At 41.1% G+C, this 26,572-nt stretch overlaps 1 protein-coding gene across 2 annotated transcripts; it reads left to right on the top strand.

Annotated features, from left to right (window-relative positions):
- Positions 1 to 591: 591 nt before the first annotated feature.
- Positions 592 to 25,039, top strand: YWHAE (tyrosine 3-monooxygenase/tryptophan 5-monooxygenase activation protein epsilon). Of its 2 annotated transcripts, XM_075771303.1 has the most exons (7): positions 609 to 811; positions 12,234 to 12,433; positions 18,036 to 18,142; positions 18,967 to 19,173; positions 19,987 to 20,123; positions 22,507 to 22,553; positions 24,123 to 25,039. In XM_075771303.1, exons 1-6 carry the CDS (start codon positions 748 to 750, stop codon positions 22,512 to 22,514), a joined length of 723 nt encoding a protein of 240 aa, XP_075627418.1. In that variant the 5' UTR covers positions 609 to 747; the 3' UTR covers positions 22,515 to 22,553; positions 24,123 to 25,039. The 2 variants fall into 2 exon arrangements, with proteins under 2 accessions (XP_075627417.1, XP_075627418.1); XM_075771302.1 differs by lacking the exon at positions 22,507 to 22,553 and having other exon boundaries at positions 592 to 811.
- Positions 25,040 to 26,572: the final 1,533 nt, after the last annotated feature.

Here is a 26,572-nt window from a genome sequence, read left to right as displayed (position 1 = left end):
TCTTAAAACTGTGAAATTATCATATCCGACGTCAGACACAGCATCGGAGGTGATACTTCGCTTGAGTAAACACCCCCGAGAGATTGCAGAAACCTGCTAAATCGGACCTTCTGCCTTTCACTCATTTCTAGATTCACCATTATGTATGTACAGAGCATACCCGGTGATTTGTACAAAAATAGAGAGGTATTCAAATAGTACTGTCAGCGTTTGAGGGCAACAGAAACACGTTCCCTGAGAGAAAGACACCAGATGCATTGAGGGAAATGCCATTCCCCCCTAGCACCCCCAGCCCGCGGCGCGGGGCCTGGCTGGCGGCCCGCCCTCACGCGAGGCAGGGCCCCATGCCAGCAGCCCGGCGGGGACCCGCCGCCCGGCCCCACCCCGCCACCGGCGGCCCCGCACTTCGCCCCTCCGTTTCCCTAAGAACAACGTCGCCTTCTCGGTTGCGGCCTCCCCACAACCGGGCAGGGGAGCGGGTGGCTCCGTTCCCGCCACCCCCCGGGGCTGCCGCCTCACGCCGCCGCGGCTCCAGCCCCCGCCTCCCGCCCGTTGCCAAGGAGCCGCCGTTGCCATGGGAGGCCGCAAGGCGCATGCGCGCACTTGCGGAAGTGCCCGGATGCAGCGGGAGGAGGTGCTGCCGCCATATTTGCCCGGAGAGCAGCGAGCTGGTAGCTGCTGAGCCCCCCAGACCCATCGGCTTCCATCCGCCCCGTGCAGTCCCCGACGCCGCCCCGCCTGCAGGACATGGACGATCGGGAGGACCTCGTCTATCAGGCCAAGTTGGCTGAGCAGGCTGAGCGCTACGATGGTGAGCGCTGGTTAGGAAGGCCGTGCAAGGCCAAGGGGAGAGGGAGGGAGCGGCCACAAAATGGCGGCTGGGCGGGGGAGGGGGGGCAGGGGTGGAGGAGGGGGGCACAGACAAAATGGCGACTGGGAGCGCCCCAAGGGGCTGGTGGAGCTGGGGATGGGGGGCCTGAACGAGTTGGTGGCTTGGGCCTGGGCGGGGCCCGGTTCGGGGGGCGGTGGCGGCAGAAGCCGGGAATAAAATGGCGGCCGCGAAGGGCGAGTCCCGGGGGGGGGGTAGGGGAGCCGCCCCCCGCTTCGGGGGGCCCGACAAAGAGACCCCACTGTCTTTCGTCATGCCGCTGCCCGGCGAGGCTGGAGGTGGTTTTGTTCGGCCCGGGCCTTGCTTACCTTCGGGCCGGGCCTCGCGGAGCTCGGCGGTGTGGGGCTGAGGTCGGCTCGCCGCAGACAACGCCCAGTGCCGTGCTTTCCGGAAGGTGGGTGCCCGGCTCGCTCGGCCCCGCGGGAGGCGATGCTGGGGAGCGGCTTGCTGGGTCCCGGGGGAGGGGGCTAGCGCTTTTCTTTCTCTTCCTTTGCCTTTGGTTGGAGATACTGTTGCCCCTGGCAAACCTAGAGAGAGCGAGCTCTCACCCTGGAGGGATCGAGTACATGATAATTCATTGCCTAAAGAAAATGTATATGCTTTCATTATGTGGTAGAAATTATTACAGATCGCTTTATTCCTCACAGTGTCGTAATTTCATCCTTTTTCCCCTGTAAGTTTGTGCGCTATGCCTGATCATATCTGGGGAAAGAAAAAGTGGTAGAGGGCGGGAACTGGCAACCCTGGATGCTGTGTCTTGCCCCAGAAATGTCTGTCTTGCGACTGTTTCTTTAAACATGTTTCCCTTGCATATAACAGAAAGGGCCTTTAATTGTCTCGATGATGTTACTCTTCTGGGACTGTTACTTTTGCCCTAAGACCTTATGTTTATTCATTTAAAGTGAAATAAATATCCTTGTATGTAAAAAGTGTGAATGCAGTTACACTTCATTTAGAGGTAGGAAGATGCTCCAAATACTTTCTGTTCCTAATTTTCATAGACAATATGACCAAGTACTTGTCAAATGACATATTTTTACTCAGTTGTGCTTAGAAATCTTCTGATAGCACTATTGCAAAGCATCTGAAAAATGCATGTCTTGGGAGGGAAAATAGAAACTACGACAAAAAAAGCCTAAATAAGACTTTATTCTGTGATTGTTCTAGTAGGGAAATAAGGTAGAATTAAGAATTCCACTAAATGAGAGGAGTCAAAGAGCTTCCACAGTAACTGTAAGAACTTAAGGGAAAAAAGCTCCCAGAACTTAATTGGCTTGAGCAGAGGGAAGCATGCAATTCCACAGTAAGTGTGCAACTTCTGTTGGTGGTTTGGGGTTTTTTTTCAGTATCTTTATTGCCTACCCTAAAGGGTGTGAGATGGGAAGATGCATTTCCTTCCCTCTGACCCGCAGTCTCAGTCCCAGCAGCGGTACTGGAGTTGGTTTGGTGAGTAGGGAGGAAAGGGTTCTCCACCTGGTATGGTATGAGTCAGTGCAACTGAAAGAGCTGGCTTTGGTTGGAGTGGAAACCTAAGTTGGATGCTTGGCCAACATCCTGGAGGATTCATCATCTTTGGGAGCTTTTGAGGCATGACTGTCTCTCTGGTCTAAAGTCAGCGGTAAATCAGTTCTTTCGAAAGTAATCAGACTCTTCCCCATTGTAGAGATCTGCAATGCAAAACAATTTAACTTCCTGTCAACTAATAAAAATTGATTAGTGGGGATTGCCTTGGTGCAGCATTTCTCTGGATGGATTTTTCTATTCTACTGGTATCGTGGATGTCTGCAAAACAAGCTGGCTGGATCAAAATGTAAAAGACTTCTTACACAGTATCACTTCTGAATGGTAATGAGACTGTTATCATTTAGGAGGGAACACTAAAAGTTGTCATGTTTAAATCAATGCTGCAGTTTTTGGAATTCCAAAATTTATTGGAATAAAGTTGGGTAAACAAATTTAAGGTGCACCCTCTAATTCTGCTAGCTGCTCTAAATGCATCTTCATGTATTGTGTCCATGGCCTGGAAGAACATGTACTGTAGGTACTGTTTTAGCAACTAATTCTGTATTCTTGTTCAGCTGAAACAATTAAAATTACTGGCATAATTTGTTCTTGTTTATATGAAGCACTGTAGTTCTGCCAAGATCATAGCTGAGACTGGTAAATAATTCTGTGAACAAAATTGTTTGGGAAGCAGTATGGTGAAAGTGTAAGTTATTCTTAGGTTTGCTCTTCAGTTTGATCTTTGATGTGTGTGGTCATAAGGTCACAGGTATTAATTGGCACATATAGAATGGTATGATGGTAAGTACTGTCTACAAATATGTTGGAATACACAAGAGATTTGTAACTTGAATATGAGTGTGGAATGCCAATTTTTCATGTTTAATGTTAGGATAACCTTAAGTTCTGTCCCATCTTTCTCCTTGAGACTTTAAAAGAATGGTGTGTGATGGGTTGTTTTTTATGTGTGGTTCATGGCATTTATAGGAGCATTTACGGTGGTCATCTAACTGTAGCTGCTTTGGTGTTACTTACCTGACCCACTTAAGGAATTTACAAAGTCATGAGAGCTGTACTTGTGAACTGTTGGAAATCTAGTCCTGTGTCTGTACTGGACTCAGTATATTGGCCCAGATTAAGGGGACAACTTTCTAGGTACTTCTGCAGTGTAAGTAGCACTTAAGCCCTGATCTCTAGAGATATTAAGAGATTTGGGTGTCTGACTATCTTCACAGATCTGCTTAGGCATGTCATGACAAATCACAAAATGCCAGGAAGCTTACTTATAGTACAGGAAGCTTTGTGATAAATCTCACTGCTGTTTCTTCAAAGGCTATTATTAATAGAATAGTATATAACTATACAATTGTTTTTAAAAAAAGTTTAATAGGTAACGTTGTGTTGATTTGTGAAATTATCTTACTAATATATGAGCTCTTCATATCAAGAGAATGTGTGTATCTGCATTCCTGTAGACTGCTGCTGAATGTTGAAACCAGTTCTTCGTTGTGGAAGCTAGGTAACATCTTTCTTTTAATCAGGCGAGAAACACGCTATGACACAAGATAGACTGTAAGTGGATGCTTAAACTCTAGACAGCAGTTTTGTACAACAGGTTTTGAAGGGTATGACTTCAAATTTACATATGGTATAATTCAAGTGAGGTGAAATACGTGTTTGGTTATTTTTCCACCCCCCAAACCAGATAATAGGTCAAAGTACGGATGAGAAGAAAAAAAACAATCAACCCTATTTGACAGCTCTCCTGACTCCCAACACAGTAAGCTAACAGCTGACTCCTGTGTTTTTATAAATCGTCTATCAGGGAAATGTGTATTTATTATGAGGCAGTAAGGTGTGCAGCAGTGGACTCAGTTTGAGATTTGAACCCATTTTAGAAAAGAATCTCAGTAGTAGGTCTTGAAATTACAGCTTAATGAAGAATCAATCAATAAACTATGTCACAAATTGGAATTTAAGTTGCATATTAATTTCAGTTTGCAGAAGACCTGTCTCTTTCAAGCAAATGTCAAGCACACCTAAGTGGTTTTGATTTTTTTTCCTTCCCCCCACATTAATGGTTAGTACTTACAGCTGTCTGTCAAAGCTGTTGCTGTTCTAGTGACGTGGGGTATGACTGCTCTCTGTCTCAGAACTCGGTAAATGTGAAAGTGCTGAAAGGCAGAAAAATCCCTAAGAAATGGAGGATCTAAAAGGTAGCTAGAGTATGGCCTAGACAATGTCGGAGGAATTATATTGTAAACAGTTACCACTTACAAAATTTAACATACTGGGCCATAAAAATTAACTTCTGATTGTGAAGAGTTGTATGAGAGGGCCTTTTTCTGTAATGGCCTTCTTGAATCTCCTGAGGTACCAAGAGCAACCAAAGGAGACAAACCTCTACAATTAGATGGCTTGGTTCTCTGCAAGGAGTCCAGAAGCTGAGTTGGTGTCCATTAAGTTACTTGAGTACTTGTATTAGAAAATTGCTTAGTAGCAGAACTCAATCAAGCAGAGAAATGTATGATGAGACTTAGTCTTTAGACTTGCCAATGTTTTCTTTCGAACTAAAATTTTTGTTAGAAATACTGGAGAAACCCTCTTGTATTCTAAAAAGCATGTGTTCACAGCTTGGAGATGAAAGTGATGGCTTAGAAATCATGTTCTTGTTGCAAGAAAGAGTTGTGGTAGTCTATAGGATTGATTATGCAGAAAATACCACTGTTGCTTGGATAACTTAGCCTTAACCCATCTATTTCTCTGCATAAAAGTACAGGTATGGTTTATAGAATCATATATTGCAGAGTCATGCAATCATATGTTGAAAGCATCTTGGCTGCACCAGCCATTGTAAACCTTAGACAAGGAATAGCAGTATAACCTGCTGCTTTCTCCACAAAATTACAGTCTAAGCCATGGATATTCTTTGGTATTTTTCCCCCCCCTGCCTGTTGGTTGTCTTAATTTCTGGGAATATAGTTATTAGGTTCTTGTATGCTCATTTTATAGAAAACCCGTTCATTGTGGTAAGTGTAGCATGCTATAGATAGGATTATCAATGTTAGTACCTCAGTAGTTGCACCCTGCTCTGCTTGCCTGTAATAATCTACTTGGGGTGTTTCAAACACATGGAGACCTTTGGGAAAAAAATGCAGAAATTATGAAGAGTGTATGCGTAAATGTAGTGTTCACTTTATGCTTTTAGAAACGAAAGGTGCAGTGCTGCAAAGTGGGGTGAGCTGATCTGACACCTCTCTGTTGAAAGAGGGATGTCCTCTCTTCCCTGGCTATTTCTCATGCTTACTTGGATTCTGGTCTGACCCTTGGAGCCAGTTCAGTTCTCTAAATTATAAGCAAGATTTGATTATTTTTTTCTGAGCTGGTGACCTGAATCAGCCAGTTGAGAGGTCAAAGAAGTGTTGAGCTGGCATGATGAAATTGATAGGGATAGAAGGGAAAGTCACCTGCCCACTTCCCTGTAAGCTGCTGGACTGGTTTAGCCATCTCTTAAGCCTTATTTGCCAAATGCAGGATTTCTTAAGAGAACAGAAAAACCTAACGTGGGCAGTGTAATAGTGTGTTCAGAAGAAGAGTTCTGAATGGATGAAAAGATGAGCCCCATCTTATTTTGGCTTAAATTTGGAGCTAATCATCGTAGTGAATAGGATGGTGCCCACTGATGCCAGGTGGAGGCCTGCAGTTCTTGGGGAGAATGCAATCTATGGGCATTAATCATCACAGTTAGACTCATCACTTAATGAAGAAAATATGCTTGCCCTGTTTCTTCAGCTCTTTTTTTGTCTTTGTGGGTGTTCTCAGCAGTTTGCTGCTACTAAGTTAGTATTTACTATTTGCTTCCATTTTTCTGGATCACTTACAAATGTTAGCATGCTTCCCAGCACAGATCACTGTGTGATTCCACTGGTGATCTTTCTCCATTCTGAACACTTGAGTCTTACGTTCATACCCTGTTTCCTGTCTTTCAGCCAAATGTTTATCCATGTGAGGACTTTCCTTCCTATCCCATGGCAGTTGAGTTCCTTAAAGAGCCTTGGGTGAGGGACCTTGTCAAATGCCTTTGGGAAATCCAGGTAGACTATATCAATCATGTCTTCCTTGTTCATATGCTTAACTCATTCAAAGCATCGCAGTAGATTTGTGAGGTATTACTTGTGCTTGCAGAAGGGCATGCTCCCCAATATAGTGTTTATGCATATATCCGCTCATTCAGGTTTTTTAATGTCATTCCTGATAGCTTGACCCCTTTGAGTGTTAGGTTAATAGTTCTATAGTTCCTCTTGAGTGTCTGCTGGAACCCTTCTTGAAAATTGACATAGTGTTAGCCACTTTGCTGCTGCTACTAAAGTCTTAACTGAGAGATACACATGACAGTTTAGGATAAGATACTTTATTTTGGGTTCTTGTGACTTGCTACTGATCATCATCTGTTTATTCCAAGAGTGAACAAGTACAAGTGTAGTACCTGTACTGATTGTTCTCTGAATACTGGTTGCATGATCTTCTATGGTGAACATGTGTGGGAAGACTTGTTTTTTCTGCTGTGTTCTACACATCCTCACATCACACGATGCTCATTTGCAGCTTTTAGCTCCTAAAATGCTGAAATAGATACTGACCAGCAGCTTAGAAGCTTGAAGATCTTGGTCTGCTTTATCCCCCTTAGATAAGGGGAATAGAAAGGATTTAACTGAAAATACAACTTCGTTTTCTGAAGTGCTGTGCTTCTGCTACTATTAACTTCATGATATTTAAGAATGCCACCTTCTGGGTTTTCCTAAGGTTTGTGTTGATTTGAGCTTTCAGGATGACGACCATCAAGTCATCTCCATCCCACCTTTACTCAGCAAGCTTTCTTTCTGTTCTTATTTTAACAAGCTTTCTCACTTAAGTAGTTTCTCTTTTGGAAGTTAAGCATGCCACTAATAAAGTTTCTAGCTCTTGTTTGTCCTGCAGTAATGTCGAGCCAGTGGGTGTGATGGCATCGGATAGTTACTTCAGCAGTAAGGTTGAAGTAGACTCTGTTGTTGAAAATCGGATGAGTGCCCCTTCGTATGCTATATAACTAGATGCTTCATGAAACAAAAAAATCAGATATTGTAGCATCATGGTTAGTGAGATACTTAAGCACTAAATGATACCTGAACTAGAGGCTGCAAATACTGTAGTTTTGCCCCAGCAGGTTCTCTTTACTGCATCAGCCTTTGTTTAGGCCAAGTAGTCTCTGTTACAAGCACAGACTTTGATAGAACTGTCAGATACTAGCTACTCCTTTGGTATGGTCTACTGTTTCTTAAATTTTGTGTCTTATATTGGAAGGTTTCTAGTTTTTTCACTAATGTGCTGTACATCACCTGTTTCTGTATTTCCTTACACAGGGACATTCCAGTTCTCCTGAGTTGCTGGGATTTCTAGAGCTTGAGAAGCAACAAATACTTAAAAGTTTCTCATCTTTATCTGGTAAAGAGGCATACGTTATTTTGTGACCTAGTGAGTTTCCTTATGAACTGTGCCCTTTGTACAAAGTCTGTGGGATCACCCCTAGTAGATGGTTATCAAACGTATGCTTCTCAACACTTGCAACCTTCCCCATTACTTTTAGCTTAGAGTAAGGCAGAATCTTTCTTTCGTATTAAAACAAAAAACCCCAATGCCAAGCCACATACAAGGCTGTTTTAAAAATCTTTTGTAGGCTCGGTGGCAACCACTGTCCAAACCCGTTGTGCTGTACGAGCTATGCATGTGTATCCCTACTGTTACTCTGCAGTGGCTGGAGGTGAATCAGCAATTTTTGCAGTGAGAGCCAAGCATCTTCGTTGTAGTAGTAGAGTGTAGGAACTTTAAAAATGGCATGGGCATTATTAAAGTTTTGTCATATATTAGGCTGAGTCTCAGTTAAGTGCCTCTTTTCTGCAAGAATATACAAACCTGATCAGACCAAATGCCTACTTATTTTGGTGTTTCTTGTAACAGCCCACAGCAAATGCCTGGGGAAGGATATAAATCTAGGGCAAGCGTGTCATTCTCCAGAGTATTCCCCTGTCCTTCCATATTTTACACTTTTGGTATTTCCTGCTCTGATGGTGGCATGATCTGACAGTAGCATAATAAGGTGACAGCCACAATCAACTGAAAGGCTGGAATTTAACCACGTAAACTACAATCTTTGTCTTTTTGAATCTGCATAAGTACTTTTTCCATAATGCAGTGTAAGCATCTCGGGATTGCGTATGCAATGAGATGTCATAACTGTGGTAATCCTCCTTGTATTTTGTCTTGAATGGTCTCTGAGCTTTTCACCTCCTTGTGGAACCTTCCAGATGGGTAAAGCTGTACTTAGAATATAAAATATTTGTTCTGTTGGTGGGCATATATGGATTTATTTTTGTGTATAATTAGTTTTCTGTTGGAGAAGATACAGATATACTGTCCTATTGCTTTTGTATTGCTTGAGTTCTTAAGATTATTCATCAGGTTTAAACTTTCAGGGCTGGATTATGGCTTTACCATGGAAGACAAGGTATACATAATATTATTTTGTCTTGATGAAATACCAGCCCAGATTTTTGTATTGTAAGTAAAATTGGGCTTTTCACTAAACTAGAAACCTTTTTCTCCAGCAGCTTTGTAGGTAGGCTGATAAGTATTTTGTTCGGGTAAGATACTTGTTTATTTAACTAGTAAAGGATTAAGATTTTTGAAGATACACTGATGAAAGTGTATTGTATTGAGAGGCTATGTACCTAGTATAAGGAGTTGGTGAAGCTTGAGGGTTTTGTGCTTCAGCACAAGTAAAGAAAACCTTAGGTGCCCTCCTCGCCCCCCAGCATCTTATTCTTGATGGCTGTCACTTGGCCAGAAGTCTATTTGGCTTATTAACAACTCACAGTTGTAAAAATCTTGGGGTGACAAGGCCTGTTTTCTGGTGGTACTTCTGAGCGCTTGGTTGACTGTTGTCTTTTGGTGCCGTTGTTTCCATGGTTATGGTGGTTCTACAAGATGATAGTTAATGACCTCCTTTGCAGAAGACTGAAGAGATGCAACAGTGCTAATATATACTGGCAGAGGCTGTGCTTCTTGTAGGATTAGGTCTTAGGTATGCCTCTGTAAAGGCTATTGCTCAGTTTAATTTTGATTTGTCCTCCAGTGCACAGAGATGTTAGACCTCTGTTTCAGGGACTTGTAGATGTTTAGGCTAGCAGTGGATAAAATCCCGCAGAAGCTAAGCAATTGATTAAATTTGTAATGATATGTGTGAGTGTGCTCTGAGAATCAGATACTCATGGGGAACAGCAAGTCTTGTGTATAGTTTGTTTTTTTTTTTAAATTTCCATGTTAGACAAATCTGGTTCTAGGAAAGAAGATTGTGAAGGGAACCTGTAGTACAGTTGATAAAACAAGTACTTTCTTGGTGTACTTGAGAAACCTACCAGTTCCAGAGACAGTATTATTGTTACTCAGTTTCTTCTGGCTTTCATAACTTCAGAGAAGATCTAATGGGACGAAGTTAATGTATCTTGGTTAGTTAAGCTTGCCACATATCTAAAACCATGCGTGTTTGATTAAAGTGTAATGGTCATCTGGATTAGACCAAAGACCTTCAGAGTGATGGTGGATGCCTGGGAATGAGTGTCATTGATGTATAGTATGGCATGACTACCACATCCTTTCTCTACACTTTATTTACATAGAGGATATCTCTTCAGCTCATGAACATCTACAACGAATGGTTGAAGAGAGGGCTGTGCATTCACAAATGCAGGTTAATTTCTTAAACTGCAGATGTAGTTTCAATTACCCCTCTTACCTGAGGGCACTTAATCACTAAGCTTAAGGACAAGCCCTGCATTTCTTGCTGGAGCTTGGCAAAAGTACCCAAGTAGCAGAGACTGCAAGTCTTAACTCCCATTTGTCATCTTTGTTCACAAAAATTGTCAGGCTTGTTATCTCGGGTGTAGCTCTACTGTTTCAAGAAACTTGAAAATATGAGATGGCTTAACTTGCATAATTTAAAATTTATAGCTTTCAAGTAAATTCTTTGTGTAGATGGTAGGGTTATCCTTCAGGAAATAAGTCATAGCGCTTGCGTTATTTAAATCGCATATCGTAACTGTATCATATTTCCTTTAACTTAGCTAGCTTAAATCACAAGACTGCACACTTATGTTAATATTAATTATGTATGTGGAGTGGTTTAGGGCAATAAATCTTCAGCAAAAAGTTCACCATTTTGCAATAGTAGGGTGGTGTTTTGTAAAAGTTTTATTGAATCCTTAGTGGATGTAGGGATTTTTTTTCCACTTTTTGTAAGAATAGAGCCACTATAAAATTTTGTCCTCCACATGTAGAGACCTGTTGGAGACTGATAACATTGTTCCTGCCAGGGAAAAAGATTGAGCCTACAGTTTCCATTGCTAAAATAGCTGATGCCTGTTAAGATTGTGACTTTTGGCACCCAAGGAAAAAATTGACAGTTAAACTTCATTAGTTTCCCATTGCTTGTGCTGCCATGACACAGCAGAACAGGAGGAGGTAAAATGATGGGGAGTGATGAGAGGACAAGGAAAATAGGCCACAGAGCAGTAAAGCATCATATTGTGGGAGACATAGCCTAATCACATCATCATGCTCTTGGCAGAAGCTAAATATGTTGGACTCAATCTTAAGGGTCTCTTCCAACCTAAATGATTCTATGATTCTGTGTCATTCTAGTGCCCCTCTACATGGCAGATAGCTATGAGACAATTGTCCTGTTGAGTAAATGGGATAGTTGCGGCTTAGTCTTATTCGTTAATGGTCGTGTTTTCTGTCTGTGGGATTCCCACCATTTCTGGAAGCTGGAAGGTAAATGGTGAATGAACTGAAGTACTATGTGCTGGGACAAAATGTATGATTCCTGGATGTCTCTTACTAGGTTCTCAATTAGTGCATATTTAACGTTTTTTGCTTTTATTTTTCTAATATGTTACAAGCAATCATGTGGTTAGGTAATGAAAGGATTATATCCTTCCTTAAGTAGTTCAAGCTTTTGCTTCCACTTGAGTATAGGAAAGCTATATTTAGTCATAATTTTTTTTAACCTCAGGTTTAGAAGCCCTTTTCAAAAGGTTTAAACTATAAATATTGATTTATTTTTTGTGTGTTAATTTTCAGTATAAATAGCTGCTTGGCATGGGTGGATATGGTTGCTCTGGTTATCCTCAGGATGACTTTTTTGTTACTTCTCCAAGCACCTAACTTTTCTTTTGGTGGTTTCCTCTTGGAACTTTGACTTGGTTCCCTTATAACAGCACTCATACTTCTCTATTCAAATATGGATTTTATTTTTTGGTTAATTACCATGTTACACTGTATCCTAGTTGACAAATCAGTGGAGCATACTGTAATTCTTCAGTTTATCCTTACTGTGCTGAAAACTACCCTACATTTGCTCATGCTTTTCTCACTATTCACTGCCTTTTCTGAAGCACTTTGAAGAACATGCGTTCCTGTAGGATTGTACTGATAACTATTACCTGCTGTGAAAAATGTGTTTGCTGCTAAATCCTTTTTGTCTGTCTCTTAGAACAAACCCACCCCACAACATTATCTTTAAATAATTTGAGACCCTTGTCAAAATGCATTTAAAGAACATCAGATACTTCCTTTGTCTACATGCTCATTGATTTGTTTGGAACATTCCAGTATAAAAGTGAGGAATAACTGTGTATAAAAGGAGGAGGGAGCCTGTTTTCATAAGCTATCATTAACATACAACTTTCTTGAATGGTTTGAAAGATGCCTTAGCTGTGAAAATAATTGTCTGACATTTTCCTCCTAGAAATGGTTGAATCAATGAAGAAAGTGGCTGGAATGGATGTGGAGTTGACAGTGGAAGAAAGAAACCTGCTTTCTGTTGCATATAAAAACGTGATTGGAGCCAGAAGAGCTTCCTGGAGAATAATCAGCAGCATTGAACAGAAAGAAGAAAACAAAGGTGGAGAAGATAAATTAAAAATGATTCGGGAATATCGGCAAATGGTAAGATGTAGTTGATGTTCTGACATAATGCCATTTAGCTAAGATCCAGTTTTGTTACCCTTGCCGTAAACTGCTCCAGTGTTCTAGATTGCCTGCAGTGTGATGACCTGTAATGAGGTGACAGTCGTGAAGGGATGAAGTTTGTTCCTTGTCTGAAGAAAAAAATATATTTGGTGAAGGGGAGAGGTTGGGTGTTCTTGTGTAAACACTCGGAGGGCAGTAGACTTGAAGGAGAAAGGGAGGGTGTTTGCTTCAGTGCATTTACATATCTGCTGAGTATTTGAACTGTGCTGGCACTTTGTTTCTTCCCTACTTACTCAAGCATGAGGTTGCATATGCTCAGAAGGCCTTATTCTTTCCTCTCCAACCTGACTTATCCCATGCAACTTTTTTGGGGGAAATTAACCATGTCAAAGGAGATGTTTGGCTGTTAAAGCAACTTTATCAGAAGTAGAAGCTTGGCTCATACAGACTTTGACACTTGGTGCTATTGCAGTACTCTGTCCTACAAAGTTCAAAATATTAACACTGTTGGTTAAAATGCCAATGGGGAGGGATCTTCAGTGTTCTTTTTGGCGTAAGACAGGCAGTGTAAGCCAACTGGCCGCTTTATTTGGCTCCTTTACCTTGCCTTTTATCACTGTGATAGTTGCATTTCATGTGTGTTGGTCTTGTTTTGTTACTTTTTTTGCCCAGATGAAAACTTGCTGTAAACTAAGTGCTTGGCAGTTGGGTGACAGTGAAGAATGGTTGCCTAGTTATCTTGTACAGTTGAACTGGCAGACTTATTATTAGCTCAGATAGCTATGCCTGCGTTGAAATGAATGCTGAGATAGATGCTGTCAGAGAAGCCATATTAGTTCTTAAAATACAGATTTTCTTAATTTTTGTCCCTAAACTGGTCAGTTACACTGGTAGCCGTTAAAGCAATTGCTCTGAGATTAAGTACTCCATGTTCCTGGGGATGGGGGATGTTAAGATGTCATGGTCATCTCAACTGTGAAACTTGCATATGTAATAACCTCTAGGGCCTTGCTATTTTCTCTCTCTTGCTGGGGGAGGAGGGAAAAACCTGATGCACATAACTTCATGCTGAGTCTATTCAGTCTGTGCAACTTTACCTAAAATGGAGAACTTGGAGCAAGCTTTGACTTTCATCAGTAAGGGCTAATGAAACCTTCAGTTATTAGAACAGTGAGTGGTTGTTCCGCCCTTTCCTTAAATGATGGTTTAGCATGGAGCAGACATGCTCCCATACTGTTTAAATCCCACGCATTTCTACAGAGTCTTAATCTCCATTATTTGAGGACAAGTGCCTCCACATGGTTCAGACCTTCACTTCCAGAGAAACAGTGGAGTATATTATATCACCTGGCACTGATTCATATACCACCAATGGAAATGATGTTGGCTTGGAAATCTTTTCTCAGGAATGGCTCTGGACTACTTTCTGTTGACTCACAGGGTTTCTGTTGCTCCATGGAATTGTTAAAGTTGTGAGTTTCTAATTTTATGCTGGCATGCTGATGGGATGAGGCTCTGCCGGTTACATACAGTCCCAAATACTGTTTCTTGATGGGTGTTTAAAATCTTTCTAACAGAACATATAAGACAATAGCTATCTGATGATTGTTTAAATTTGTCTTATACTGCATGCTTCCAGGGTTTTTTTTGCACAGTGTTTTGTGGGCGGTTACTATCTTCTGCCAAAGATCCTTTAATAGTGAAAAGACTTTTTTCTTGTTTTTGAAAGGACTGTGAAAAAGGCATTGTTCTGCATCTCTCTTTGTAAAGAGAGCAAGTATCATGCAGAACAGACTGACGTGTAAGAAACACATGTATGTAGTCCTTGAAGTATCTGTTGAGAGAGAGAGATGCCACGTGAAGTGCAGTGCCATGCCAACAGTATCTTCAGCTGTTAAATCCTTAAAGTGAATAGCATCACTGTTGCTTTGGTGGAACAGTGCTCTGGAGAACTAATGTAGTTCTGTGCTGGAGAAAGACTAGCTGTCAACTACCTTGAGTTTTCCAAGAGTTTCTATGTATTGTCTGTAGCTGAAGACCAGATCCTGTTTGTAGTTGCTGGGAGACTTACTATGGATTAGCATCTGCTATAAAGAGTGTTAAAGGGTTTGGCAAGATGGCATGGGAGCAGTAAGGGCCTGAAGAATATATTGCAAAGGTTTGGATGATGCTTTTTGGTGTTGCTGCTGGAGCAATAGCACAGCTGCCCTGTTATGCTCAGTGCTTCTCTGACAAGATACCAGGGCAGGCTCAGCAGAGTTCTGGTTATTCTGCTTACGTTGTCAGTACCCACTATTGTAGCATTTTTTCAGCATAGTTCAGTGTTGTTGGGAGACCCTTCCCAGGCTTGAAAGGGTCTGAAGAAGGGGAATAAACACATATGCACATTCACTACTTCCCCCCCAAAAGAAACCCCCAAACACATCCAACACTTGTCTGAGGACTGACAGGCCAAGTTTAAAGAAAGAAAAGAAAAACACATCTCTCTCGCCTACCACCAGAACCACGTGTGACCTTGCTCAGCTATAGAGTGCTGCTCAAGCTGAAACAGAAGGTGTAGTTTGTGTGGAAGTAATTATTTGATGGTTTTGGTCTACATCAGTATTTATTCTAATTTAGTACATGGCTGTTTAAAATGTTTGGAGTTTGAGCTACTAGGCACCATGACTTGGGGCAAAACTTAAGGGATGATGGTGTTGTTGGAGTAGGGCTGGGCTGGTTTTGTCCGAGGCATACAGTAGGCGACACAGAGATGATGGAAGATGGCAGGCTGTGCCTTTATTGAGACCACTTAACATAAACGTAGTAAAACACGCATAGCCATGGGGGAAAATGCCACTTACTTCCTTTGTAGAGAGGGTGCTTTTCTGGGTCCTGTGGCCATTTGGATACACAAAAGTAGAGCCCCTGGCTTTCTCATCTGACTGCATCTCTGTGGACGAGAATGCGCTGAAGCTTGCGTTCTTCGTCCTTGAGAGGATGAAGTGGTATATGTCTGCACATAATACAGTTCACTTCCTTGCAGTAAGACCAAATCCCTTTCCTAATAGCATAGGACAGGCATTTACCTTCCTTTCACTGGTCTGTATTTGTGGCATATGAGAATGTGTTTCTAGTGCTCTGACAACCTGGGTCGTATTCTGGGGCAGCTGCAGGGCTCTCTTGTTCCCCTCTTATTAGGAAGGTTAGGCTATGAATTGGCATAAATATGGGTGGCCTGTCTGTTTTGGCAGGGGTGGGAGGGAGGTAGGTTACAGGCTTTAGCAACTGTTTCCTACTGTTCTAGTTTCATGTTGCATCTCATTTGTGAGGTGCAGCTATTTTGGGGGCTACATATTAAAACAGGTCAAAGAACTAGTACAGGCTACCCTTCCTTTGGGTGCTTCTAATAAGTTTCCTTATTTAGATCACCAGGTGGTTTACAAGCTTTTGTATCTGCAGAGCCAAGAACACAGTCTAGAATCTGATTAAGCCAGCACTACCACTGAAATAAAGAGGCAGGGTGGATTGTGGGGGCTCCTGTGCACCCATTGGGATGACCAGTTTTTCCTTGCTAGACCCATATGTGATTTGGAGCTGGAATGGTGATAGACCCTAAACCTGCCATTTCTGAATGCTCTGAGCAGGCTTAGTGTGGGCTTTTGTGCTGGTGTACTGCTTTGCAGTTGCTCTCATAAAAGAGCTTTTAGGGTTTTCTTGTGGGTTTTCTTTTCTTAAACAGCTTGATTTGTATTAAACCTTTTTTAAACTAAGCTTGGTCAGATACCTACATTGCCCAGGACAGCAGCTGATCTCTAACTTGTGTGACTGATCCTTTAAGCAAAGCTGAAAAAGGTCTGTCTGAGATGAAATAGAAGTTTGTACGTGTATGGTTATTTAACAAAAGAGGATTAGAAACTGATTTAATTCTTTGCAGTTTTGCTGAAGATCTGTCTGCAAAAGAAGTCATTGAAAAAGAGGATCAAGAGGAAAGAAGTTTGCAGGAACTGACTGCTGGCCAAAGGTTTTATAGCTTTTGTAGCCCAAGAATATATGAAGTAGATTCTTCTCAAGTGACCACATTTCAGCAACTTCCTTAAGCATTTGTCACAACTTCTAACCCTTCCTCTGAATGTTAGGGCATTCTGACATTGTACATGAAATTCACTGTAGATAAATTTCTCTAAAGGAACTTTTGCAAGTCTGTTAAGCCATTTTTGTACAAATGGTATGTGTATGTATGTGCCAGTTAACATTTATTTTGGATCTCTTATTTTAACAGCTTTTGAGGATAGATGTTGTGGTTACAAACCCCAATAGTTTGGGAGCTATATGGTGATAAAAATATTACATGGCAAGAAAAAAAAAGCTTAAAGTATGGACACACACACCCCCACCCCCACCCCCTCCAAACCCACCAAACCAAAACTTGCATGGGTGGGAGGATAGGAAGGGATAGTGGACTCAGTGGGGCTGCTCTTGTGATCCAAGACATGCAGTGTCTGGTAGTTTCTTGTGACTGATGTTGATGCCTTTGCTCAAAAAACCTCTACTTTATAGTACATAAAAATAGCTTGAGCCAGAGTTGTCTTCAGCTGTAGCTGTGAAAGTTACTGCAAAATCATGAAACAGCAGCAGTAGGTTACTATCTGCACTTAACCAGCCGCTCCTACTGTGAATGACATGGGGTGCTCAAAGCAAGTCTGGTTTTGGCAATTTGATGTCAAAAGACAGTTTTTAGCTTTTGTGGGTATGCGTAGTTTCTTTGCTGTCAGGTGTGAAACTTTCTGTGGTAAAACCTAACCTTGTAGACCTTGCTTTATATTCTAAATTAGAAAAAATGAAGGTGATGTGACTGTGTTTTCAACTTTGGTTATTAATATCCAATATCGATTTTAAAACAAGACTTTATATGTTGGTTTTCTTTGGCCACAGATCTCAGTGTTGATGATTTCTGCTTTTTCTCTGAGTTGCTGCGCTTAGCCTTTTTTGCCTGTTTCTGAAGTCTGTATCTTCTGCAGTTTGTTTTTTTCTCTTGTACCTGACCTTTTTGTTTGTGTGGCACACCTTTATTCTGTTCTGATACTCCATGATTTTTGTCTTAGGGCTCTTCCGTTAGAGCTTTGCCTCCCAAGTAGTCACTAGAAACTTGTTCTGAAGGTGCCATTTAACTCTGGTGTAATGGAGTTTAGCTGATTGTATTACTTACTTTCAAATTGTCCCCTTCACTGTTGCCACTTAGGGCAGCTTTCCAAGATCAAAAATGTAAGGAATTAGGAGATATGCAAGCCTTGAAGTAAGGAATTATATCCTGAGACAAACTTAATGCACCTGTCTTCCAGGGAATTTATAATTCCATTATTCAGTTATGCATTTCATCATACACAAATCCTTGCCTCGCTTGTGTGCCAGCTAGTTATGCAGAACTGTTTTGCTTAATGCACCTGTGGAACAGCTGAGGTTTTTTTCCTTCTGTCTTCCCCCTCTTTGGATTTTTATGATGTTGCCTGTTTGATATTTGGATATTTTTGAAATAGCTTTTAGTACGATGTGCTAACCTCGCCTCCTCTTTTCATTTTGTTTTTATTTGTTTTAATAGGTTGAGACTGAACTGAAGTTAATCTGTTGTGACATTCTGGATGTACTGGACAAACACCTCATTCCAGCAGCTAACACTGGCGAGTCCAAGGTTTTCTATTACAAAATGTAAGTACCTTCTTGTGAGGCAAGGACCTCTTACTGTCTCTGAACTAGAGACAGAAATAGCATGTTTTCTGCCCATTCAACCACAGTAACCCCTTCAGGAAAGGAGGCAGTTCCATCATGTCTGTGTAATACCCTTTTTTGGCTACTTTTTGAGGTGTTAGTGTCCTGATTGTGTGGTTTTGGATAGATGATGTTGTTTGGAATAAGGTTGTGAGAACTTAACACAAGCTGTTGTGCAGCTCTTTTTGATGTAAGAAGCAACTGTTTTCTTTAATTGAGAATTAAATGTAGAAGTCACATTCCTGCTTCAGTGTTTTCTTGTGTGAGCTGTACTACACTCATGAAGAAAATGAGGTAGATGGATAACTTGTGTAGTGTCAACTTCAAAATTGCATTGTTACGTGAAACTTGGCCTTGAAGTATGTTGCTGTATTCACTAGTTTGATGCATATTTTGTACTTTCTTAAACATAGTTTAAATCTTGAAATGATCAGAGTGTTTTTTCCTGTAGTTGAATTATCTCTATCCTTCTGATCAAAACTTACCTAGTTTAGATGAGATGCGGTTGTACAGAGACACAATTTCGTAATGAAGAAGGTAATACTATGGTTTTGTGTACCAATGCTAGAAAATAAGTGAACCCAAACTATTTTTCCTGTCTGGTTTAAAATTCACTCAAGTACTAATGCACTGTTGTCTAGACGGTAATCCAGTAGCAGTGTCCTTTGTGTGGGAATATATAAACATCAGTTTCAGAACTAAGCTGTTATTTTAGTGGCTGGTGGGGAAGTAAGGACTACTGACTTCTAACTTTCTGTTTTCAGGAAGGGGGACTACCATAGGTATCTGGCTGAGTTTGCCACAGGAAATGACAGGAAGGAGGCTGCAGAGAATAGCTTGGTGGCTTATAAAGCTGCTAGTGATATTGCAATGACAGAACTCCCGCCAACACATCCTATCCGCTTAGGACTTGCGCTCAACTTCTCTGTATTCTACTATGAAATTCTTAATTCTCCTGATCGTGCCTGCAGGTACGTAGTGACTGGGAAGATGGGGATTTCTTGTGTCAGTGTCAAATCAGAAGTGGTTGCTACTGGGGTCACTGCTTTTCCTCAGTGGGAACACCGGGCTGGCTTTCTTCTGCTAGTAGTTACTGACTTGCTCTGTTTGAGGCCAATTCATTGGAAAGGTTTTCAACTTTGCCATTTTCTTTTGGGTCCAGACCCATTTGTTTATCTGGGAGTAGATCCTGTGTGAGAAGCAGAATAGTGGTAACCTTGGATTGATCAGTTAATGGTGGCTTAACAGCTTGCCCTGATAACTCTGCATGCCCTTAGCCTGCAAAAAGTGTGAGGTGATTGAACTTGCCTCTCTTGCTGTTGGCTATTATACAGGGTAAGAGGGATCATGTCACTAATTTCTGTGAACATGTACAGAATGACAATAGCTCATCTCTCTGTAGGGGCTCAGCTTGTATGAGCATACAACTGATGACTGAAGCAAATATCGTTTGTCTTCTATTCCTGTCATTGCAGGTTACCTAATATACGTTATTTTAAGCTTTTAGTGGACCGTGATCAGTTGTACCACAAGATGTAAAAATTTTTAATAAATCAATGTTCTTGAGTACAAAAATTCATAAGCACGCAAAGTGACTGGGTTTGATGGGAGATACTTTGATGAATGTCTAACCACTGTTAAATAATAGAAGAATTTGTTACAGAAGCTGTGGATGTCACGTAGCCAAACTGGAATATAAATGTTCTGAGGCATAGGTTTAACTTGTGTGCTTCTGGATTCTGTTCAGCAATAGATGTTAAATCTGATTTATTCTGTGCTTATAGGTTGGCAAAAGCAGCTTTCGATGATGCTATTGCAGAACTGGATACACTGAGTGAAGAAAGCTATAAGGACTCTACACTTATCATGCAGTTGTTACGTGATAATCTGACACTATGGACTTCAGACATGCAGGGTGATGGTAAGTAAACAGCTCTAAAATGCTGCTGTCCCCTGAGCTCTGCCCAGAAAACGGCATGGAAATGTAGATGGGTTTGGTGTGGTACTTCTGTCTCTCCTAACGATTGACCCTCCTGAACTTCTGTCCTTTATTAACACTGAATAAGCTGCTAGGGGTGATACCAGCTGCTTTTGAAAAGCTTTTCAGCTCTCACTTGAAGGAAGGTGGTGTGGAATTAGTAACTTTTTTCCTCCTCACCTGGCTTTTCAGGCATCGATGATTATTTTAAAAGTGGTGACTTCATTTAATTCAGCTTTTCTTTCTTATGGCTTGTCATGTTAATCTGTGGTTGTCATTCCAACCAGATGTGAATTTCCAGTGCAGGAGGAAGTATTACATATGATCGAGTTCCCCTTTTTTTCAGGTCACTCAATATTTCTGTTAGCATTTTAGTGGAAGATTTACTGCCATCATGCTAATCACTTCACCTTGCAGCACTTTCCATATCTTTTACTCTTCTTATGAAGGAGTACAAAGAGAAGAGGAAAAGGAATTTTGTAAAATACTTTTGTTACAAAAAAAAAAAAGCTTTGGGAAATCTTATTTGCTACTTGAGATGTTTGAAGTACTTTAATACTCCCAAAAATGCTAGGTTGTGACTCCTGAAATGGGCTATTGCCAGAGCAAATACTATGTCCCCTGGAAGTACCAGAGGGTGGGACATTGATTGGTTCTGCTTACTAACATCTGATAGTTATTTAAACTTAAAAGTGTGCTTTTGGCATACTGAATGGACTTTTTCCTCTTAACACTTTCACATACAATACTAAGCATAAATTTATTCTTGTTTAGGTTTTTTTTGTGTTATACCTTTTGTTTCACTGATTAATCTTTCTAGATAGAGAGTATGTTTAATTCACTACTGATAATAAAGTTGTGTCTTCTGTAAAAATCATGTCCTGGAGAGACAAGTGGAAACAGCTTTTTCCCCCTCCAAGTTAAAGAAAGTCAGTCCTGTTTGAAGTGTGTTACGTACTTAGAAATGTACAGAGGTTTGAAACAGCATTGTCACTTAACTTCAGATAAATGAGTGTAAGATGTTTGAAGCATGAGGATAGCCACATAGCATTACTTTGGAGTACTTTATTGGTGTAGTGTCCATTTGAAAGCAATTGTAGAATCTCTTTTTACTTGCTATCTGTTTTTGTGTAGATTGATGAGTTTGTTTTAAAGAAACATTGTTACTTGATAGCTTTGCATAGATCATGAGTATTGAATGTTGCAGGTCACATTTTACCCCTACTTCTTTGGGCTTTTGACAGAACTGAGAAAACTGTAAACATGTGAAGTCTTGGCTCCTTGGTTACCCTGCACCCTAGTGCTTAAATCCCTGGCAAGGGACCACACCTTGTTTTCAGAGCTGTAAGATTATCTAATGGTGCAGAAGCAGATGTGTGGATCTGTACAGACTCTGCTCTAAATACTGCAGGTATTATTAGATGCCTGTCTTGCCGTGGTTGGGCATTGGAAAAAGGCATTTGTTCCCAATTCCCACAATTAAGATATGACTCTTTAATTTATTATTTTTAATGGATCCAAATATCCTGGTGCTCTGTGGGAACACTGAGGAAGCCATTTTGGTGAAGTAACCAGGCTGGATTGCTGTTGGGAGACAGTAGCATTAGAACATCTTCCAAAAGCAATCTTTATTTGCATGTGAGCTGACTAATGTGTATCTTGTGTATTGTAGAAGTTCAACAAGATTATTTACAGAGGCTCTTTGTATTTCTTTTTGTATAATCTAGATTCAAACTTCTTGTTTCATGTTTTCATAGAAAATAGATATTTTTGTTCTTCCTGAAGTATTTCAGACTATCCTATTACCGTTTCCGATGCATGCCAGAAAGATAATGATTGCAAAATTTAAAATGCTGCAGGACTACTTAAACAGTGTATTTTTTGTGGACCTGAAGAACTGCACCACAATTTTATGCGTAATATTTAGACATAGGTGAAAAGTTAAGGTTTTTATCACTTCCTCATACCATGCTTATATGCTAAGTGCATTTAAAACTGTTGCTTCCAAAATGGGTAGAGCCTTTGAAGACTGGTAAAAGTTAATAGTGGCACTGAGAAAGATAATCACAATTACCAGTTTCCTGAGGGGTGGGGGAGACTTGATAAAGACTTGTTCTTTTGTGTTAAGCTTCTGCCTCTTTTGGTTTCATTTGTGTAGGTTGTCGGGAATGATTTTCTAAAATCAGGCGTTACTCAGCTGCTACACTTTTTCATCTCGCTTACTGTATCTTTTAACCATGTCATAGAGGAGCTGTTGAGTTTATTTTCACGCTTGTAATGTCGTCTTCATATGATTCCTGTTTTCCCCTTCTTTCCTGCTGTATAGATTCCTAAAGGAAAGCTCAACTGTTCATTTCCTAAAAACTCTACTTTGTAAGTCTTCGTCATGGCTTAATGAACTTTTCAGCGCCAGTTTTCTTCTGATCACTAATCGTGCTTGCCTCTGTCACTCTCTTGCTGCTGATAAACTGCTTGTATCTTTGACTCCATTCCAGGGCTACGCAATGTTCTACCAATTTGTGACCTGTTATCCCTACCCAGGTCCAATATACTTGACTAAGATCCAAAGTAACTTACGTGTTTGGGAACTGAGCTGCATACCTGGATGGATATTAAGAATATTTGGGCATGAAAAGTACTTTCACAATCGCCTGTTACAGGAGTATTTGCTTAAGTGCGTTGGCTAGAGCATGCTCAGATCTTCTTTTAATCATCTTCCTGGGCTAGGGTCTCTGCTTTCCTCTCCTAAATGATCTATTATGTAATTTTAAATGTAAATTTTATTGCTGTTGAATGTCAGATGTCTGTTGTTCCTAGGCCACCTCTTTCAAAATCCACCTTTCATTGTACCTGGTGATAATTCTGTATCTGGACATGCTCTGAGCAGGCATTCTGGTTATATGCTGAAAGTCATTAGTCTCATTTGATTGGATTTTATTGCAAATTAATCTTTTTCATGGGTAGTTTTTGTTTCTTGCCCTTAAGAGTACCATCTCACATGGTTAAGGATAATTGTAAAGAAAACATTTTTCAGTTTCTCTTATCAATTACCTTAATCATGCATGTGTTATGGCACTAGCTGAACTACCTCGAACTTACTGCTGTTGCAGTAGAAATCGGACGAAGACGTTCAGAAGGCATTGCATGCATCTCGCCCAGGGCGGCTGAAGTATAACCAAACACTTAGTACAGGAGCCTTACCAGATAAACTTCCACTTCACCGCATGTCGCAGCTGGTTGAATATGTCCAAACTTGCTGTTTTTCAAGAGAAATTAATTTCCACAAAATGTTTTCCTTTAATAGGCTCAATCTTAGGGTTTGTTGTCATGTTGGACTTGAAGTAGGGATGGTTTTTCATACTTCCTTTGGTACTTCTAGTAATACATGCCATCAGTGTTATCTTAAAAAATTGACTGTGGTACTTTGCTGTTGAGACTTGACTGGACTTGGGCAAAAAAAAGTCTTAATTTCTAAAAACTGTTCTGATCTCATTCTGTAGTTCGTGAGTAGATGGCCTTACCGTGCTCTGGAGTAGAAATGATATTTTTGGAAAGGTATTTTCTGATTTAAGGATGTTTATCTGCAGCCATTCTGATGACTTTTGTCTTGGCTGTTCATCTCTGGATCACCAGGACTGATCACGTGCGCAGTCTCAGTTTTCAGAAAGGGTGGTTTGTCGTTTGTCCTTATGACAGAGTGTGTCTTCTAATAGCCTGCGCTACAGTTCTGTGTGAAACATCATGAGGTGATGACAAGGCTTAACTTCCGTGGAAACGCTTCACTCCAGAACTGGCTACGAGTGCGTGCGTGTCATTTATGCAAGTGTGTGAGTGAGCGTGTGTACTTGCATGGAATTATTAATCTCTAGATGCTTGTTAAGCTGTTCTGCAGGTCTCATTTTTAAAAAATTAACATCTTCATTCCTTTTAACACTTTCATAGGTGAAGAACAGAATAAAGAAGCGCTGCAGGATGTGGAAGATGAAAACCAGTGAGACACAAAGGCCAACAAGAGAACCCATCTCTGACCACCCTTCCCCTTCCCCACAAAAACCCTCAGTGTCACTCTGAGAACCACCAAATCTGACTTTTACATTGGGTCTCAGAATTTAGGTTCCTGCCCTGTTGGGTTTCTTTATTTTTATTTTTTTTTTACACAGTTTAAAAGTTCTTAAAGGCAAGAGTGAATTTCTGTGGATTTTACTGGTGCCAGCTTTTAGGTTAAGACACTAACAGGACTGCGTAAAGGCTCTTTCAGCATGACTGTATTGTCTCCTGCCAGATGTGGCGAGATTGCCATTAGAAGTGGATGTTACGCCTGAAGGCCGTTAGACTTGTAGGGGAGAGATTTGTTATGGCAAGGTAGTGCGCATGTGGTGGCATTTTTCTTTTTTTATAACTGTTTAAACTGAATTTTATACCAATGTTAAAACTTAATTGGGTGTTTAGCTTGAAGTTACAGGTTGCATTGGGACATATATTGTAGTGGTTTTACTGTATAAAAACAAAAGTTTCCAAACTGCTGAAATGTTGCTGAAAATCATGGTGCTGGTAACAGTTCAACAATCCGTGGCTGCTCATTCTTGCCTATTCTTTACTTTTCCTCAAAGCAGGTTAGCATTGAAGGTGGCATTGATAAGCCTGCATGCGTGTTCAATATTTTTCTTTCTCCCTCCCCTTTCCCCATCTCCCTTCGCTCGCTCAACCTCTTTTGTTCAGTATGTGTAACTTGAAGCTAATTTGTACTACTGGATATCTGACTGGAGCCACAGATACAGAATCTGTATTGTTCTTACTGAAACACAGCATGGAATTAACATTAAACTTAAATAAAACAAACCTAAATTAAAAATGCCAAATATTACCATGATTTTCTTTTATATTTTAGTTATTTCAGCAAGAATAACTTTCCTTTGTTGCTTGTAATAGGAACATTTGGAGGGGGAGAGAGAAGTAACAGCATTGTTCTTCAGACATGAGCTAAAGATAGATCCCGGTCTTATGCGTAAGTAGTGTAGCTGTGAGACCAGCCTCCTGGAAGACAGCCTGCTCTGCACCAGGAGGAGGCAGAAGCTCTTCCTCACCACTTGCTCCATCTTTCCCTACCTGAATGCACAAAACCCCCCGTGATCTGGCTGGTACATTCAGTTATGTGGATGGAATCATCCATTCTTTGTAAGAGACAGCAGCAGGGCTACCTGCTGCATAGGCAAACTGGGCCCAACAACCCAAGAGATTCAGTGGGAGGTGTGACAGCCAAGAAAAACCCTACCCTCCCCCTTAAAGAATTAAGCAATGATGTGATGAAACAGTTTCTACAACGCAGACAAGCTGTGGGTTTTTTTGTAAAAATTTATTTAGCTAGTCTTGAAGTTATATAACAGCGTATACAGCATGTATAGTATATACACTCTAGCATATACAGTGGTATGGTGTATATGTGCTACAGTGTATACAGCATTCCAGGCCTGGGGCAGTGTCTGGTAACTGTGTAATGTCAGAAACCAAAAAGTAGGAGACCAAGGCGATGGCACATGAGTGGCAGCATGTTGGATTATATCTATTCAGGGCTTACTGTAACTTGTTGCTACTGCATCAGCGTAGAGTGGAACGGGAAGGAGTCTAAGGCAAGTCGAGTGCAAAATGCACTGTTTGAGGTCTAAACTTGGAAATGGAAGCTGGAGCTGTAATGTGTAGTCAGCAGGTATTTGACAGGTAGCTGTCCGCCCCGCAGCCGCTTGGGTTCTTTGTTAAATGAAGGTGCTTGGTACTGACCTCTGTGGTGCAGTCTGAGAGCACTCAGCGTTCAAAACGCTTATCCCTTCTAGCTTTGGGTTAGTGGAGTAATGCAGGTTGCTGGGGAAGGGGCTTCTATGCAAGGGAGCCGCCAGCCAGCTGGTGGGGAAGGCCAGCAGTGCTGAACAAGCCATCTCTTCCTCTGTAAGGCAGTACTGAGAGGCATCGTATCAACAGTGTGGAGCCCTACTGTGGGGACTCAAACTTCCAGTTATCGCTAAAAATAAGAGGAAAAGCAAACTTTTTTCTGAAAGGGCTGCTCTGAGCCTGATGAGCTGTGTGGGGAAGGGGCAGTGGTGACTCCCAGACAGGCACAAGGTGGGAGAGATAGCTCATGTGCGTGTCCTGTGGCCGAGGGCTGCGGGTTTCATTTCCAGCCTAGAGTGGCGCAGAGAAGTGGTGACCTCTGCAGTTGGTAGTATTAGGTTTTGTTTCGGTGTGTGGATATGAAAAAGTTGTTATGGTATAAAAATATCACTATAGAGCAAGAAATGGGACAGATGACTTAAAAAAAAAAAGTAAGAATCTCCAGATCAGTGAAGAAATTATATGATGGGTTTCTCAGGTTAATACCTTATAAACTAAAAAAACAAATT

This window comes from Balearica regulorum, chromosome 19, assembly GCF_011004875.1.
Source record: "Balearica regulorum gibbericeps isolate bBalReg1 chromosome 19, bBalReg1.pri, whole genome shotgun sequence".
NCBI classification, from domain to species: Eukaryota; Metazoa; Chordata; class Aves; order Gruiformes; family Gruidae; genus Balearica; species Balearica regulorum.
The sequence above is the reverse complement of the archived record's forward strand: the minus strand, read 5'-3'. Positions and strand labels throughout refer to the sequence as shown.